Source organism: Lutjanus erythropterus, chromosome 22 (genome assembly GCF_056507025.1).
Source record: "Lutjanus erythropterus isolate fLutEry1 chromosome 22, fLutEry1.hap2, whole genome shotgun sequence".
Taxonomy (NCBI): domain Eukaryota; kingdom Metazoa; phylum Chordata; class Actinopteri; order Lutjaniformes; family Lutjanidae; genus Lutjanus; species Lutjanus erythropterus.
In genome coordinates, this window is record NC_139338.1 from 18,924,985 (window position 1) to 18,943,525 (window position 18,541).

The window sequence follows — 18,541 nt, forward strand, 5'->3', positions numbered from 1 at the left end:
GGTCCAAACAAAAACAAAAATTGCTAACCTAAGGAAGGGAGAAGCAGCCACATCACTATATTCTTGCTTTTTCAGCACAAGCATACTTGATGGACAGGAGCAGCACTTTGCAACAGCAAGTCCACATCAGTGTAATAATTTGGAGCTTTGAAGCAGTTATAGACACACCGCACAATCGTGTTTCCACTCAGACAAATGCACAGGAGCGCTAACCAGCCATCAATCTATCACTGGTTAGTGATGAAACATAAATGTGCACATCTGGAGAAACAGGCAACATGCAGTGCTGACAGTTAAGCACTTGTAAAGGCCATAAAACACAGCTCAGCGGCCGCTGTGCACATCTGAAATAGATCTAAAATAGAAGCCCAATAAAAGTGGATATCAAGGTGGTGAGGGGAGTGTGTATTTATGATCTGGTGTGAGTCCAAGATGAAAAAACAACTTGTGTGTGTGCATCAAGGAGGCAGGAGGAGGAGGGGAAAGTGTGAAGAAGAAAGATGTCTGGGCATGTAGCAGGTTATGTGGGAGTTGTCATTTTAGCGTGACATCTGGGTCCTGTCTGGCACCGTCTCCGACACCCCCTCCCCTCTTCGTGTTTGTCTTTATATGCACTCTTGCTTGTACTTTTCACACTTCGACCTTGTAGGAGCTCACTTTTCTGTCTTCAGCTGTGTTTCACCTGCTGCAGCGCCTCATACATAAAAGGCGAAAGAAGGTATTTGTCTGTGTCCTTCAAAATGACCCATATGACCTTTACAAAAACTATTCACATGAGTGTTCTCTGATCTGTTGACATCATGGTGAAGGTTTGGTTTAGATTATGTGACTAAAACTACTTGGTAAAGCTTGGTTTCAAACAAACATAGACTGCATACAACCCTGGCTCCTAAAAATAAGTACTTAATGTTGATAAATTGACTATTTTTCATTTGTTTTCCCCTCAGTCTTGGTTAAAAATTGATTAAATTACCAGTGACCTGAAGCATGAGACAGGACATGTTTAGTGTATCGACATTAGCTGAAACCACAGTTGTTCCTTAACCTTCACTAAAGTGCTTTTATTGCCTAAACCTAACCGCTGAGACAGGGACACACACCCTGGTCTCCTGTGTCAAAGTCCTGTACTTTGTCCTAGAGACAGCTCAAAACCACTTATAGCAACACTGAGTACATGCCAATACCAATGATAATCCAAGTGTCTTTTCCCCCTCTCTTAAACAACTAAACTGGTAGTAATACATCAGCATGGATGCAGTTTTCTTAATCTAGTCATGTAAAAAACATTGCTCAAATTGTGAACAAATATTCTACCACCGTAATATAATGGAATTCCCTAAAAACTTGAGAACAATGCATGTTCTCACTGGCTCACATTTGGCCATTTTGCCTCTTTTTGGATAAGTTAGCAAAACCATAACCTAAAAAGTTATTTAATCTTTATCTTAACTTCATTTGATCAATTGATCATGGATATATATAGATACACTTAGATCTTTACAGCTTGTACTACTGGCTCGGCTGCAATCGCAACTACACTTTCCTGCAGATTTTCAAATTACTTTACGTAACTGTTGATAAATTCTGAAGTTGGCCATAGTTGCGTTATACTGGAATATGTACAACTAAGTAACGCTAAAGTATATTGACATTTAAATGGACTAAATTATGTCCAGCTGGTCTTGGAGCAGGGAAATATCTAAAACATGCAGGGCGGTGGACCCCAAGGATTTTAAGAGCCAGCAAGTCTTTTTTGGCTCTTGATAAAAGGTCTTTCCACTTTTTTCTGACCTCTTCCACCCATCCGCAGTCCTCCAGCACACGCCGATAGTTTCTGCTTGTTTGTGTTTGTGTTATTTAATCTAGCTTCTCAATACTCTGCATACAATTTGATGAGCTTCCTGATTTCTCCATCTGTAAAATTTACCTCCCTTTTCTTTTGATTAGCGTTGTTATCCAGATTTACCATTTTATCTTCCAGTTTGATTGATGGGATAAGCTGGAGACCGCTTTGGGGAGAAGTGCATTGTTTGGCAACAATCGTCAGTTTGCGTGTATTCACATGGACGCACATTGTCAGTCAGGCTTGAGGCACTCAGTGTAAATTCCAGTCATGGCAGAAAAAATCAGACGTAGTTAAGTCTGGTGCAAGAGTTAAGACCTTCTTTTTTACGCCCAGCCAATGCACTTGGCTCCAGGACTGGGAAACGCTGTTCGCAGCTCGCCAGTGTGCACTGCTATATCCTGCAAAACCACCCAACCAAGTGAAATACCAAGTTTTTAGGGAGTCCCTGAACTCACACAGCTGACATGATGATACAGCTGCTGACAGGTCTCACTCACATTCTAGCTACGGTTCACATGACACAACTCTGTTTACGGCATGTCACTCAAAGTTGTAATTAAGAATTTACATGATAGTTTGGGCAACTGAGTATCAGATCAGTGGATCTCTGCTTGTTACAGTCACACCCAAACCTCCCCCCTAAGATTAGATTTAGGTATATGAAGCACTACTTCCTTCAATCAAAAACACGTTGCTTGTGAACATAATCTAGGTGCCAATAGTAGAGGGCATCACATCACTCTACTGGCTCCCTATTCAAGTGAGAATTGATTTTAAGATTTTCTGGTCTGGGTCTGGTTCCACAGTATAATTTCTAGGAGACAAGGTTGCATTTGGAGGTAGACTGGAGATGGGATGTAACCTGCAGTCTCTTGTGTTAAACTCCCAGACTTTGGGGTTTTTGCCGCATTATAACAACATCACACTACTGTCACCTTCACAACTGAGAAAGGACAATCATCATCTGCACGATCACAAGAGCTCCACGTCATGGAAAATATGAACGTGATTGCTGTCAGTATTTGAACAAACAAACCCATGCTTATGATCGTCTGATGAGGACAGGCAGCACTCATCTAAATTTATCCACTGTGTATATCCTGCATCATTTCCTCCCTCTTCTTCCCTATCTTCATCCTACTATCCACCTCTGATTACGAATAATAATCACCATGTGTGATCCATCTGTTGTTGGATAAACATCAAATGAATGATATCTGCCAAATTCGTTTGGCGAGACATCACCTTCAGCTGAGAGGGAGAGCGCGAAGCGGAGTGTGGCTGAGGCTGTCACAGCAGATGCTTTCAGGCAGCCCAGCCGGCACTCATCGTCCTCCGTCTCTGTCCTCACATTCCCATTCCCGCACATCTGCTCTGTCTGGTCCTCGTCCAGCCTCCTCCTTATATCCTGCCCTTTATCCTCCCCTCTCCCCTCCCCTCTGTCCCGCCCTCGCCTTACTAAACCCATTAGCTGTGGTACACACACACACCGCTGTGTTATGTAAAGGCTGTGGTTTAAACACTGTATAGAGACTGTAGAGGGGGAGCTGTGGCAATAATGTGGCAGCCTCCCTAGAGCAACTATCCTCTGTGTCTAATGGGGTTATAAATAGTTACAATATTACTCCCCTGTTCATACATAAGTAACTTCTGCCATGCAGTCAGCTGAAAACTATCTGCATGACTTATGATAGGATCATAGGACAGGAGATGATGTTCAAAAACAATGAAAACTAATGAGATGTTTAGGCAATTTTCTGAAGTCATGAGCACAGAAGTACACCTAATTATTCAGACAGACGTTCACTTAGACTACTCTCACATAGACATATACAATCTCATGTAAGCTTACGAGATCCTGCCATGTATGGTTTAGCTTCCTAGCTCTTCTGCCCTCACTATGTGTGTAGCTAAACATACTTCCAATAAATAATGAAGACACACAATTAGAGAACAGTTAATCCAGCCCCCTTAGTCTGTGACCACTGTTGCAGTGGTAGTGGGTCAAATGACAAAAAACATGCATACTCATGCAACATACTGTTAGAAAGCTTAGATTCTTATGTTTTGGTCAGTACCAACCATCTCAGGATACAGTCCCAATACCAGGTGCTATCAGCACCACAACCCGGGAAACTAACAATTACAATACTGAGACAACTCACCATTGAAGACTCAGTAATCCATTGATTGATAATATTCCAACAAAAATGGTCCTGTTACATTGGCAAAGATTCTGTTAATGCAACACAGTAAAATTCAGTCCAAAACATACTATCTCCTATAAATACTAACAAACTGCATGAACCAGCCAGCAGATGTTTCCACTCTCCCACTCATTCATCAAAGTACAAAACTATGTAAACATGCATACTCATGCAACATACAGATGACAGTCTTGTTTGTCGTTCGGCACCAACCATTTCAAGATAAAGTCACAACAGCAGGTATAATCAGAGCAACAGTCTAGCAAACAAACAATAACAAAATTAAGCCAGCTCGCCATTAAAGATCCCCAGTAATTCATTGATCGATAATATTCCAACAAATATGGTCCTGTTTCATGGGCAAATGTTCAGTCAATCCAATCCAGTAACATTTGGTCCAAAACACATGATTTACATCAATAAATACCCACAAACCACAAACAAGCCAGGAGTTTGCATGCTGATAGAAATTATATCTTTGACTCAACATGGCCTCTGCAGGCTGACCTTTTGATTGACACCTCACTTAAGCCAATAGGAGCTTCCATGTCCTGTCCACAGCCCACAATATCCAATACGAGTTCACGTTGAAAGGAAGTCCCTGCCTCTCCTCTCTGGCGTGAAGACAGAGCCAATAGGCAATCTTCCAGGCAGCCACTGATTTATATTAATTTAGCTCTTAAAATCAACTTGGAGAGACTTTGCATCTGGTGGTCCATTGCAATGAGCAATTTGTCACTATATTAATGGAAAATACAAACGAAAGTCACAAATAATCTTGTCCCAGTGTGACAAAGTCTCCTTGAGTTTGTGCATATAAGAAGGGACTTAAAGCTGCATCCCAGATCAGCCATTATGATTCTGGCCGCATCCTCTGAATTTAGAAGCCTAGTTGTTATTGAATGCAGCCTTGTGTGTTTTATCACTTTTAGCCCACCATGCAGGTGTGCACAGTAAGCACCCAGCCTAGATTTTCAGACTCATTACTGCAATGCATCATTTTTTTTTTCATTATTTATTTTTTCATTTTTAATGGTCTCTCTGTAATCATTACAGTAAATAAATAATTAACAAATAAAGGATGTAGCTGTAGTTTGTGTTGGTGTGGTTTGCATGTCACACTTGTGCCTGCCTCTAAAGCACTGTTAACCAGAACAAATGGACTTATTAGTGGTGCTAAGTGTGGTTAAGTATGCAAAGGAGCAAATCATCTGTCGCAGTCACACAACTACCACCAGCATTCAGGACAGAGAATAGCATCTCTGCAGTTTTAAAACACTGACAACATTTGCTTCCTTCTGTTCTTTCAGTGATACTCCTGCAGAATTTTTACCCTCCTGCTGAGCCCCACTAAAACTGAATAAAATTACCTCTTTCGAGCCGCCTCTCTGGAGAAAAAAAGAAAATTAAACAATTAACGAGAAACGGTCGAACAGCAGAAAGAAGATGAAGAATAAATTAATGATCAATTATCACATTTTCCGTGAACTGCTGATTATCTACAATAAGTTAATTAAACATGCAAGACAAGCACACTTCTAAAAATTGATAACTGACAACTGGAGTAATCCAAAAATCCTCTTTTCAACCATTGATTGTTTAATTAACCCTGAATTTGCAGCCAACCTCAGAAATATTAGATCATATCAATTTAACCTTTGTTTTTATGTGAGGAAACACTGGAGAGGTTTGTCCTGGTTGATGCGGAGATATTACCCAATCAAAACCCATCCCATTCCCACAACCTTTTTTCAGCAATTTATAGGTTTTTACATGAAGATGTTCTTAATATTGTAAACTTGGGCTGCAAAAAAAGTAATTTTAATTAATCATTATAATTGCAATATGTGATATGATTAGTGGGAATGATCATTTTTGTATTACAATTTTCAAACAAACATGTTTTCTTTCATCTGGAGAACGAGATTTGCGAGCCAGGGCATCACTGCAGCACTACAGTGCCTCAGTATAATGCTATTTTCACACGTATTTTTCCTTTTCAAATAATTTTGACTCGGTTCTTCTTGTGTTATTCTCTTCAAACGAGTATCTTCCCTGCTGAGTTTTTAATCAGTAAATTATTTGATGAACTTACACAATATTTTTAAAAACTACCAGTCAGTTTTTTGGGGCAATCACAGCACTGAGACAGTATTGGTCAAAGTTGTAAACAACCTCAGGTCAAAGGATATGAAAAAAACTCTGTATTAGTACTACTGGACTTAAGAAGATCGCAGTCTTTTAGTTAGACTTCATGGTCTGATTGGTCGCTCTGGTACTGTTTTAAAGTGTTTGAAATCTTATCTTGCTGAATTTCATGTGTCCCTTCGTGTTACATTTTGTTTGTATGAAAAGTGCTACACGAATAAAGTTGGATTGATTGATTTCTTTCTTCTCTTTTGTTTCTCTTAGAAACCCTGACAAGGGCCTTCAGTTCCTGATCTCTCGAGGCTTCATCCCGGACACACCCATCGGCGTGGCCCACTTCCTGCTGCAGAGGAAGGGCCTGAGCCGACAGATGATAGGAGAGTTCCTCGGCAACAGCAAGAAACCCTTCAACAGAGATGTCCTCGAGTGAGTATATCCCGCAACCGTTTTAGGATAATTTACTGCTCCTCCTAAGGTGATTCTCCTTGGTAATCCCCCCATTTTGTGGAGATCAGGGGTCGGGGTCAGCTACAGGACTGGATTCGATAGGGGATTTAGCCTTCAAATCCACAGCTTTAGTAGCCAAAATATAGTGCTTGCAAGTTGAAATCTGAATGTGAAAACCATAACTTCAGTATCCACTTATATCAAAGCTGTTACTCTTGCAGACATTGACATTTCATTATATTTTTCATCACAGAAAACAAACTGAAAACAAGCAGGAAGTGAAGTGTCACGATCCAACAAAATCCCAAAGCTCTCATCTGCCTCTTCAGCTTGTAAATCTAAACTGATTTGCAAAACAGAATTGTAGAAGTTGGATTATGAGCTGAGAAGACCAAAATAAAAAAAACTTTCCTGCCCTTTTTGTTTTTTAGTGTCTTTTATCACACTAATATAAAAAAACACTGTATTGATATTATTCTATCAGACAAGAAGAGCCGAAGATATGTTTAACTCTATGTAAAATTTGTTGCATTCTCCCTCAATTCCTCATTTTATTTTATGTTGAGTCATTATTGCAGAGCTTTAAAGGGCGGATCCATTTATTTATTGAAGTTTTTATATCATTCTGTAGTTTCCAGGTATTGCTCCTTATGTATTCAAATCCAAACGTTCAAATTTTCGCCAAAGTATGTACAGGATGTTTTAGCGTCAACATGCTATTTTCCTAAGCCGTTGTAAAAATATGAACCGGGACCAGAAGGCAATGAGCACTGTAACCTACTGTATGCCTCTGCTTTTGTTTAACTTTAACTTTTAATTTGAAAAACCTGGAAAAGATTGCAGATGGAATCACCCTGTGAGATGGTGGTGGTGGTCTTTGTCTGCTTACAAGGCAAATACAAGAACTAAAGAACCATCTGTTACACATAAATCAATTAGAAATTGCATGAATTTTCATTTAAAGAATAAAAGACAGATTTTTCTGAAAATAATCCATGATATTGCATTAAATAACAAATGTATGAGCTTGTGTGTTAACTTATTCTGAAGCTCTTTAATGCTGTTTGCAAAAATGATCACTTATATCTTCATTATATCTGTACAGTCTGTTCTTAACAGCGGAATAAAACTAATGTGACAGAAAAAAACAGATGAATCCAATGTGTTTAGAGAACAAGCACAGATGTGTCATTCTTGTATTATTCATCAAATAGATGTGAAGACACCGTAACACACACACACACACACACACACGTGCATGCATGACTCACTTCACCCTTTAATTCCAGGTCATTAATCTAATTGGCATTATTGGCTTTGAAACTGCAGAGGTCTTTTTCTCTCTCTTTTCCCCTGTTATTTCCATCTTTCAGCATCGTCCTTACTTTATCTCAGTAATTGTCTTTTTTATTCTATTACATTCTCCCATTCAATCAACCAATTACCTCTAAATTTACATATCAACCGGAGGAGGTACTGAAAATTTTCCTTTCATCCTCCCTTTTGTCCAAGTTATCAAACCGAGAACACACTTTGAGTCTTTCCAAGGTCAGATGTACACGACACAGCACTCCACCAAATTGGTAAAGTCGCCCTCATCTCGTATCCACGTTTTCTTAAATGGACTCGTGCGTGGCTCCAGATGCATCGTATTAACAGGATTATGCTTTTAAGGCTTCAGACTCTCAGTGCAGATGTGGTCAGGTGACTTTGGGTTATATAGATGTAGATTTTTTTTCCTACAGAGCAGTCATACAGCTGTGCTGTGAGTGATGCTGGAGAGGAACATGATAGAAGAGTGCAAAGTGTATGTGAGAGCACTTTCAATAAAGTGTAGTCACAGGAGAGTGGCTGAGGGATTGCAGTCTAATGTGAAAATCACTCCTGGTGATTTACTCTGCCTCAGTGTGTGTGTGTGTGTGTGTGTGTGTGTGTGTGTGTATACATACACTCTCAGAAAAAACGGTCTAGAATCATATAGGTTTCTTCAGATTGTTCCACAGGAGAACTTGTTTTGGTTCCTGTTAGAACCCTTTATAAAGGTCCCACCTAGAACACTTTCAAGGGGTTCTACCTACGAGAGGGTCTACAGAGAACCCTTCTGTGGTGTAATGGTTCTACCCAAAACCCTGTCGCTGTGCATTGTGCAGCGCCCTCTGTTGATGACATCCGTGATAAATATGGTTCTTCTCAAAATGGGTGGAAATACGGGCTGGTTCCCCAGATAGCACCAACGTTCCAAAGATCTTGGACAAAACCAGTTAAAACCAGTATGACATGCCCATTTGGGTTCCCAAGGAGTTTCTCCTGAACCCTCTCTGGGGTCACTATCCAGAACCTCTCCACCTTCTAAGGGTGTCACCAAGAACCCACTCAGGGTTTTCTAGTGAAAACCCTTTTATATTCCAAGGGTTTCATTTAGAGCCCAGATTTAAATCCCCCTTTTTAAAGTTTCACTTATAACCCTCTTGTCTTCTGAAGGTTCTACAAAGAACTATATTGTATTCTACCGATGAGGCAAAAAAGTAAAATGAATTGATTAAGTTAAGGTACCAGATGCATTTACATTTAAAAACACCATTTGATCCATTTGAAACCAGGATAAACATTTGAATATTTGAGAGTGAGGATCTTTTACTACCCATGCTTTCAAGAAAACCTGAAGAACTCTTTTTTCCAAAAAGCGTTCTCTATAAGACTGAGGGTTCCATGAAGAATCATTTTCATCCCAAAAAATCCTTAAGAATCCCGTCTTTAAAAAAAAAAAGAAAAAAAGAAAAAAAGGGCTTTTCAGAAGCAGATGGTTCTGGGTAGAACTCCAGCCCTTCAGAAAGAACCACTGTGGAACTCGTATTTCTAAGAATGTGGGGCGTGAACGCCCGTGTGTGTATACATACATATATTTGTGTTTTGTTTGTGTCATCTCCCATATTCCTGAATCTCCTCCCTCTGATTATAAAGCTAATTCTCTTTATTCTGCTCACATTTCCTCAAGCATAAACAACAATACTTAAAACGTCTCCAGTCAATTAAGCCAAATTGTGGTTATAGATTTGGGTTCCAAGAAATGTGGCACCCTGAGGACTCATTTACTGATAATGTAGTGTACTTGTTAAGCAGGAAAAATGAGATCTGTTTTCAGTCTGTCATCTACTCATTGGCTGCTCAAAAATATGGTTCCATCTGGCCTGCTATTTCTCTTTATTTGCATTATTTGTGTGTGCGTATGTGTGTGTAAACATACAATTTAAGCCTCGCCATGCAGACAGATGTGTCTATTTCCCTGCCAGGTACTGTATACTGATAAACAACGTGTACGCATGTGTGTTCGCCCGTGCGTGTGTGCTGTTACGTTTTTAGTGCGTATGGGAGGGGAAGCGGAGAGGGCTGATGCACTGAGGCTAGAGAGCATCTCGTCTGACGTTACATAAACAAGGAGTGACAGCCGGGGAAGAGGGGAGAGAGGGGTGGTGGAGCGAGCAAGTGAGTCATGACGAGGGCGATAAGAGAGGCTCGCCAGTCAAGAGAGGTGATCAAGAGGAGGATCAAGTCAGAGTCAGAGAGTACTAGAAGCTCTACCTTCATGAGCATTGTGTTGAAAATGATGTCCAATCACTGGTAGTTTAAGCCAGACAGTTTAACTCTCTAAGCTACTGTCAGTGTGCCAGCGTTAGTTGTATTCACTCAGAAACCAATTAAAATTGAGCACAATTTATTAATTGATAATGTTCTAAAACTGCATGTATTAACAGCCATTTGAAGCCATTAATCATTTCTTCCATCGCCAAATCAAAATGCTTTCGATGTTGTCCAGGACTCCCTTGAAAAAACAGCTTCTAATCTCAACGGGACCCTTCCTGGTAACATAAAGGTTAAATAAAATGAAAATAATGTTAAGTAGTAGCTGTAGTCGCTGTAGTAGATCTGGAGTGGTATATTTTTAACCAGACAGTGGTGGGTGTTCCTCAGGGCTCTGTGCTTGGCCCACTTCTTTTCAAGATTGAAATGACTTGGATTTAGATGTACAAGATGCTCATTTTCATTTGTATTCTGATGACTACTTACTGCTCTGCATCAACCCTCTCTGAAGCTGTTGACCCCTTGCAAAATGCTTCTAATGTCGGCCAGGACTCCTTGCAAGAAGCAATTTTTAATATCAGCAGGACCCTTCCTGTTTCGATAATGGAATATAAAATAAATACAAATAACCAGAAGTAGGAGCTGTAGTAGTAGTGACTGCAAAAGTAATAGACAAATCCAGAGGTAGTTGTAGTGGTTAAAATATTGAGGGTAGTAGTACTCAATATGTTGAGTAGTAATAGTAGTTTTATTACAGCGAGAGGGCTACATGTAGTTCTTGTAATATTAGTGGTTTTAGTTAGAATATTGTAGTATTAAATGAAATGGTGAACAGGTTTTGTCATGATCTCATGTCGTAGCACTGTGCAGCATCGGGCAGTACTGTGGACTCAGCTGTCTGACTCTTTTCTGCTGGAGCAGCATGTGTCACAGAGAAGTACTCACCTCATTAACTCGCTTTGTTCACAGTAATCCATCTTCATGTATTGTGTGTGTGTACGTGCATGTACCCCGGTGTTGTACAACAAACGGAACAGATCTGAAACAGGCGGCGATGTCTTGACACCGCCTCAAACTGTATGTGTTAAGGATCTTGAGATCAGCAGCGCCATCCTTCTTCTGAACGTGGCATCTATAACCATCAGTAGACCATCAGAGATTAAGTTTAGCATGGACTGGCGTCGTTTTGGAGTAAACCACATGAAAGCCTATCCGAGTGTTAAAAAAAATACTTTAATTTCATAGTTTGATTATCATTCCTCTTTGTACCTCGACTGAATGTCTTACATCAAAGCGAGGAAAACTTTAAACCCTCACAACTTAATTCCAAAGTCACCTTTCACTTCAAAACCTCATTTCACCTCCAAAATCGCCCACGTTGTACTTACTCCCCCCTGAACTCATTGGACAGGATATTTTGCTTTTTTAATTAAAGTCATTAAGCTGGGGTTGTCAGGTAATAGGAGGATTTTCTGCTCCGAGGGATTGTATGCGTGTACGTGTGTGTGTGTGTCTTGGCAGCGGTGGCACGACGCAGATAGCCCGGCCCAGTCTTATCCCTGGTGTCCGTGCGTGGCTAACACCTGAGCGGTGCTGTGACTGGGAAGCACAGGGGTGGATTTTACCATCTTTTATCTTGGATGTACATCTACAGATCCAGCCACGCCATCAGAAGGGGCAGGCTCCATCATACTGATATACTGCTAGAAATTTTGCCCAAATTTTTAAGATATCTTCTTTTCTCCTGTGTCTTCCTCTCCACTGCTCTTGCTCTTTCCGTATCTCACACTTTCCCCTCTCTGCTCAACAGTTGTGTGGTGGACGAGATGGACTTCTCAGGCATGGAGCTGGACGAAGCACTGAGGAAATTTCAGGCCCACATTCGTGTCCAGGGAGAAGCCCAGAAGGTGGAACGTCTTATCGAGGCCTTCAGGTAATTATAAAAGCAGAAGCTGCTCTGAGAGTCTGGATTTATCTTGCAGTATTCTCGCTGGTATTATATAAGGGGAGCGTGTTAGTTGGCATTTTTACAGAATTCCAAATACTAAATTTTGGTTTGCTTTTCTGGTATTTACCCTGTTCCCGATTATCCAGCTTAAACATAAACAGATACATCAAGATTTGGATTTTACTATATATTGAAGCTGTGTGCATGGTGGGGCCATAACAAGAGTGATATTCATTTAAAGTTCAGATGAAACGCTCGCGAGCTAACTGATGAATCTTACCTCTGTGCCTCGAAAAGTTGGGGATGAATTGTTGGGTAGATGTCATGATAATATTGGGTGAAACTGGTTGGTTCAAGCCTATGTAAGTGCATCATCTTTTGTTTTACAGGAAGAAAACATGATTAGATTTTGAGATAAGAATACAAAGAAATTGATTGATTTTTTGTAATCTTTTTTGGCATATATTGTCAAAAAAGTGCACGGTATTACTGGAGATATGATCTGAAAGGGTTACAAAGGCATTCTTAAAGGTGGTTTTTTGTTTTTTGTTGCTCCAAAACCAAAGACAAATGTTAGCATGTCCTGTTAACCAGCTTACTAACTACAGTAAGCAACCCAACTTTACTTCCACTGCCAAGAAGCATTTCATAAATATTTTGCACAGGTTGTGTTTTTTAAAAAAGCATGTAGTATTCTGTAGTAACCTGTAGTATTTTCTAACTCAGTGGAAGCTGATGTGATATCAGAGTGTAAGCTAATGTTGGCAGCTCTGTTCTGCTCTACTTGATGTGTGGAAGTTCACACTTTAGCAACCTGAGGCAAACTCATCCAAGATAAGGTCAAACGCATTGGTTAGGCTCATCCCAGAAACCTTTTCCCTGGTAACATTAAAAGTGCAAGCACACTGTTTGAAAGTATAAACAATAAAGTACAAGTCTGTCCTCTGTCTTATTTGGCCTATAGCATGTAAGCTAAGTAAGCTAAATGGGGTTATGTTAGAATGAAGTGAAACAGTCTGAGCTGACATCTATTTTGTCATAATTGTATGTGAGGACTAACTACATTAAGTCTATGTTGCACTAAAAGGACACAGATCTGTTTCCTTATTTTCATGTCTTCTACATAGATCACCAGCTGGTAAAGATGCTAACTTTTTGACAGGGACATGCAGCGTTAGCCTCAGTCTTTTAGCATAATAGCATAGAATATTAACTCAGCATATTTACAGGGTTCTTGTTTTAAAGCAAGATGGAAGTGGAGACAGCGTTTTCAACTATATCATAAAGCCGAGGTTAGCTTAATTAGCTAGCTAGTTGCAGCTGACCAAATCTGCAAGCGTCAGTGATTTTCTGCTGACAAAAATTGATGATGCTAGCCATGAATGAGAACCCTCCTTTTGTCTACCTGGTGAATCTGCCACTGTTGTTGTCACTGGTGGACTCAGGAAGGGTTAGGTTACCCCTCAGACAGCTCGAGTCCGCCACTGGTTATCATTGTAAACTGCACATGCAAGAACTGACAGCTTGTTTGGCGAATGGTCAGTTACCAGTGAACAGACATGCAAGAACCAGAGCTTTGGCCATGTACAAAAAATGTATTAATATTCAGAAACATTGCTATGCAGGGAGAAGACTTGCTTAATTTGAAGGAGTTGGATATGAATATTTATCATGTTGTAGGTTATGCAAAATGTCTCTCATTTGTCTGGTGTCATTTCTTTTCTACTATAGTATGTGACTGTGGTTGTGTTGATATTTGAGTGGGAGCAAAAAGTGAGATGAAATACTGTCACTCAAGAATTACCTCTGGGCCACACTTGCCATGTTGTGCTTTAAGATGCAATTCACAGGTTTTTTGATCATGAAATATGCCTACATCAAGTTTTGAAGGCGTGCTGAGAGGTACAGATTTTTTTTCATGATGTGAGCTCAGGGTCTGTAGTTTTGTTATGTTTTTGTTCCAGGAGTAATGTTCAGCTTTGGAAAGAAAGAGGGTACATGAGGAGAAACTAGTATGACTTAATCAAGCAAAATCAACAACCATGCACACGAAAAGAGACATGCACACACACACTCCGTTATTTCTAAGGAGAAGGGGGCAGTTGTAACATTTTTACATTTAACAAGAGCATAAATTTAAATTAATGCAACAAGTCAGAGTGTTACAGTTGCCCCCTTGATGGGGATAATGGTAACTATTTTAATTTTAATTATATTTTACATTTAAATTTAGTGAAATATCTTCATTTTCTAACAGAAAGTATGCGAACACAGACAAACATGATGCTTACTGGGGGCAAATGTAACACAATGTTACAACTGACTTTACCAAAGCCCCGCCCCTTTTCACTCTGTGGTCCAATAACAGTTGAGCAAAACTGATACCACACAGAACCTTTTTTCTCCTTTCCTGTTTCCTGTATTTAGATATGCTGGCTAATGTTAGCCACTGTAGGCAAAACAATGTAATCTACATCAATTGTACATACATCAATAATTGTTTTGTTTAAAACTTCACAGAGAGAGAATCCTACTGAGCACGTGCAAAGTGTCATCGCCCTAGCTTGTTTCTGATTGGAGTAATTAAGTGTGTTGCAATTGCCCCAGGTCTCCCCTAATGGTGAAATCATGACCCGTCAACCTTCTTGAACATAAATACGGATGAGTCTTGATAACACATCTCAGCAGTCGAGTCACACAGCCACACATACACACATTCTTATTTCCGTTCTACAATAAAATGTTGACAATGCAACCCCCATCTGAACAGTCCAGGCAGCATGTAATTTCTGGGCACAATTTGCGACAGGGAGACAATTTGCAGTGCAGCTGTGGCACTGTGTGCTAATGCTAACTGTTTGCCGTAGCCCCTCTGGAGTAACAACCACCTGTCACAGTTGTCGAGGTGCCCAATGAGGAGAAAAACGGCGGCATTGTCATAGTCAGTGGGCAGAGAGGCTGGCACTGGTAATGTTTGGACATCAGGCGGGCTCTGCGTGTTATCAGGAGCAAGAGAGGGAGGTGGGGGAGGACGGGAGAGGGGGATGAGGAGGAGACGCGAACTGGGAAAAGGAAAGAAGGAAGGGGAGAAAAAGGAGAGAGGGAGGAAGGTTTATAAATAACCAGCGTTGCATAACCGCCACTGCCTCTCTGTGCCTGCCTCCCCTGCTCCTGGGCTTTGATATGCCTCCAAACACACACGCAGAAAGAGAGAAATCTCCGAAGTAAGTGAAGGGATTTGAAGCAGCAGTGAAAAAGAACGAGGGGAAAAGTGAAAAGCAGCCAGCAGCCTCAGTATCTGCTGCGTCAGTGTGCTAATGAATGAGCAAATATGAGCCAGCTCCCCGTGCTGCAGATTTATATTTTCATGTCTGCGTTACAGCGTCGTATCCACACACACCCTTATTTACTCACCCCGCAGTCACATACGATCACTGCGTTTTCTATTGTGGTTATTATAGAGAAATATCATGCAACTTGTATAATCTTGCACCAAAATCCATCCTCAAACAGTGCGCTCTTAGAAATAAAAGTGCTTACTAGAACCATATAGGGTTTTTTGGCTTGTCCCTACAGGACAGGCCTTTTCCACCAACAGAGAACCAGCCCCTTTCAGGCACCTAATTGTGAACCGTACACCAAAAACAAACTGGTCCAGAACCTGAAAAGTTTGTTGAACAGAAGGCGCTGCACAATACACAACAACCTGTAGAATATGACACGCCCACTTTGGTTCCCAAGGAAAACCTGCTGTGTTTTGGTTCCAGATAGGAAACAGCTTTACAGGTTCCAAACCATTGTATCTTGGGTGGAAATGCTCAGAATAGTTCAAACTTAGGCTCTTGAAATGGAACTGGGTCGGTTTCATGTTGGTGGAAAAGGCCTATAGATATACCAAGGTTCCGTGGATCTTAAAAGGAAGTGGTTCAAGAACCACCAAGAACTAATTGGGAAATGGAAATGGGGCCCATAAAGGTTCCACTTTGAACCCTTTCGTTTTATTTAGAACCCGACATAAAGGGTTATAGCTAGAACCATCTGTGAAATGCACCCAATGAGAGACTCCACAGTGAACCCTTCTATGGTGCAATGGTTCCACCCAGAACCTCTTGGGGTTCTATTTAGAACCCTTCCACCTTGCTAAAAACAATCTTTGTTTTACAAGAGCCCTTTTATACTCCAAGGGTTTCAGGTAGAACCCATCCAGCGACTTCTACCAAGAACCCTTTTATATTCATTGGTTTTAAGAACCCTTTACATCCAAAAACCAACAATAATCTTAGAAAGAAGCCTTGACTAACTCTTTCTTTATAAAAGGGTTCAATGGTCCTGCGTAGAACCGCAGTCCTACAGAAAGAACCCTTTTGGAACTCTTATCTCTCAGAGTCTACATAATGACTGGTGGATTACACCATGTTTAACATTCTGCAACAAAAGCAAAATTGGTTTGGAAGACAGCAGCAAATGCCAAATCTGAAGACTGCCAAATCCGTCTGAGTGAGCAGCGAGCACCATGTGGCATTTCACCCTCTTGGTTTTGTTTTTCTTTCGGTGGCAGAGTAAGAGCACACTTAGATGGGAGGCAGCATAAATGGAGGTTTTTCACTGCCTGGTGCTACAGTACATTAGGATTTACAGACAAGGGCATAATTACTGGTTGCTGCCGAGTCACGGTTTTCAGACACCGAGATGTGAATAAGCATCTGTGAGCAGCAGCCCTGTGATTATCACGCTAAAACAAATAGAGTACGACGACAAACACATGAAAGCACTGCTGCTTAAGTGGGGGGGGGGGGGGGGGGGGGGGGGCACAATGAAGTCAGAGGTTCTTCACCAAAACAACCCACAAGTATGTACAAATTATATAAGTGTTATTTTTGTCATTTATATAAATTATCTCACAAATACATTATGATTTAATTCATTATCAGGCATTCCATAATGTTAGTATAGCAAAAGAAGAAGCTAAGCTAGGCTGCAGTGGTTACGGATAATGAATGAATGAATGATTAACTTGCCACATTTAGAGCTGCGGACAATGATTATTTTCATCATTGACTGATTATCCGCTGATTATTTTCAGCACCGACTGATTAATCATTTAGTCCATAAAATGTACAGAAATTGTGAAAAGTGCTCATCACAATTTAGTAGAGCGTGAAATGATGTTTTCAAATTGCTTCTTTTGTCCAAACAACAGTCCAGACTCTTCATTTATCATCCACGACGAGGAGAAAAGCCAAATATCCTCACATTTAAAAAGCCAAACCAGCAAATGTTTGGCATTTATCAAAACAGTTGGAAACTCTTTTTTTATTATTCAATCAGCTAATCAATTAATTGGCTAATCATTGCAGGTCTAGCTGCAGGATGAAGAGTGACACTGTTAGGATATAAGACAATAAGTCGGTCATGATTATGATTTTTGCCCTAAAAGGGTCGGGCCGCTTGTATGTTGCCTGAGAGGCAAAATCCGGGTCATGAAAAGGTCTGAAATTATTCTCTCCTGCCTGTAGAGTTTTGTTATTTCTTCTGATAATCTTGGAAGGCTTGAGCAGTGTTGGAAATCACATTAAAACTGTGTGTTTGTGTGCGTGTGTGTGACAAGGTATGAACCTACTGTATGCATACCAATGCGTGTGTCTTTACTCAACCCCACAGAGACATTAGTTTCCAATCATGCGGCTCAGTGGGTCTGCAAAACGGTGCTACAGCCCCAATGTGGAAATGATGACTGATTAAAGTAACGATTACAGTATACACTCCAACACAGAGCCCACAGGGCACGTACACACACTTGCACACACACCTTCTCATTCTCCTTTTGCCGTCTCTGATTACTCATTCACTGTAGATGTCGTACTACTGTATTATTCATCCCCTAACTGGGAAGTATCCATGCACCTCACAGAGACAGAGAAACAATTTATCTCTCTCCTCTGGGCACTTCTTTCCTTAAACACACACATACACACATATGCAAACTCTCAAAAGTAGGTGTCAACAAATCTTTTAGATCCATACTTCCCATAACCGCACAACGCAGAGACATTTTCATTCTCCGCCTCTTATATTCAGGGGTGTTTTTTTTGGGAACTGCATCAAACTGAGCCTGGCCTCTGTCACATCTTTTTACAGAAAAGTGCCTAGGTATGGGATTTCACACTTCAAACTTCATATTTCTTCTCCCCCAGCACAATAACAAGCTGCATAAATCCAGCAACCAGGGCTATAAATGTTTGAAAGTGTTTAACTACAGCTAAGGGCTCAGTGGACTCACCCCAGATAAAGTCAAATGCAGACACATGCACCCACACACCCTTCATTTTTTTTCTGTGTAAGGCATGATCCATGTGACCATCCAAT

The 18,541-nt window shown here is 40.6% G+C and overlaps 1 protein-coding gene across 2 annotated transcripts in view; it reads left to right on the forward strand.

The window, feature by feature from the left end:
* iqsec3a (IQ motif and Sec7 domain ArfGEF 3a) overlaps positions 1–18,541 on the forward strand; it is a 153,544-nt gene that overhangs the window by 100,616 nt on the left and 34,387 nt on the right. For both annotated transcript variants that reach the window (XM_084711497.1, XM_084711498.1), the window contains exons 5-6: positions 6,466–6,627; positions 12,038–12,160. In XM_084711497.1, the coding sequence (XP_084567623.1) occupies positions 6,466–6,627; positions 12,038–12,160 (285 nt within the window). The remainder of the gene's footprint in view (positions 1–6,465; positions 6,628–12,037; positions 12,161–18,541) is intronic.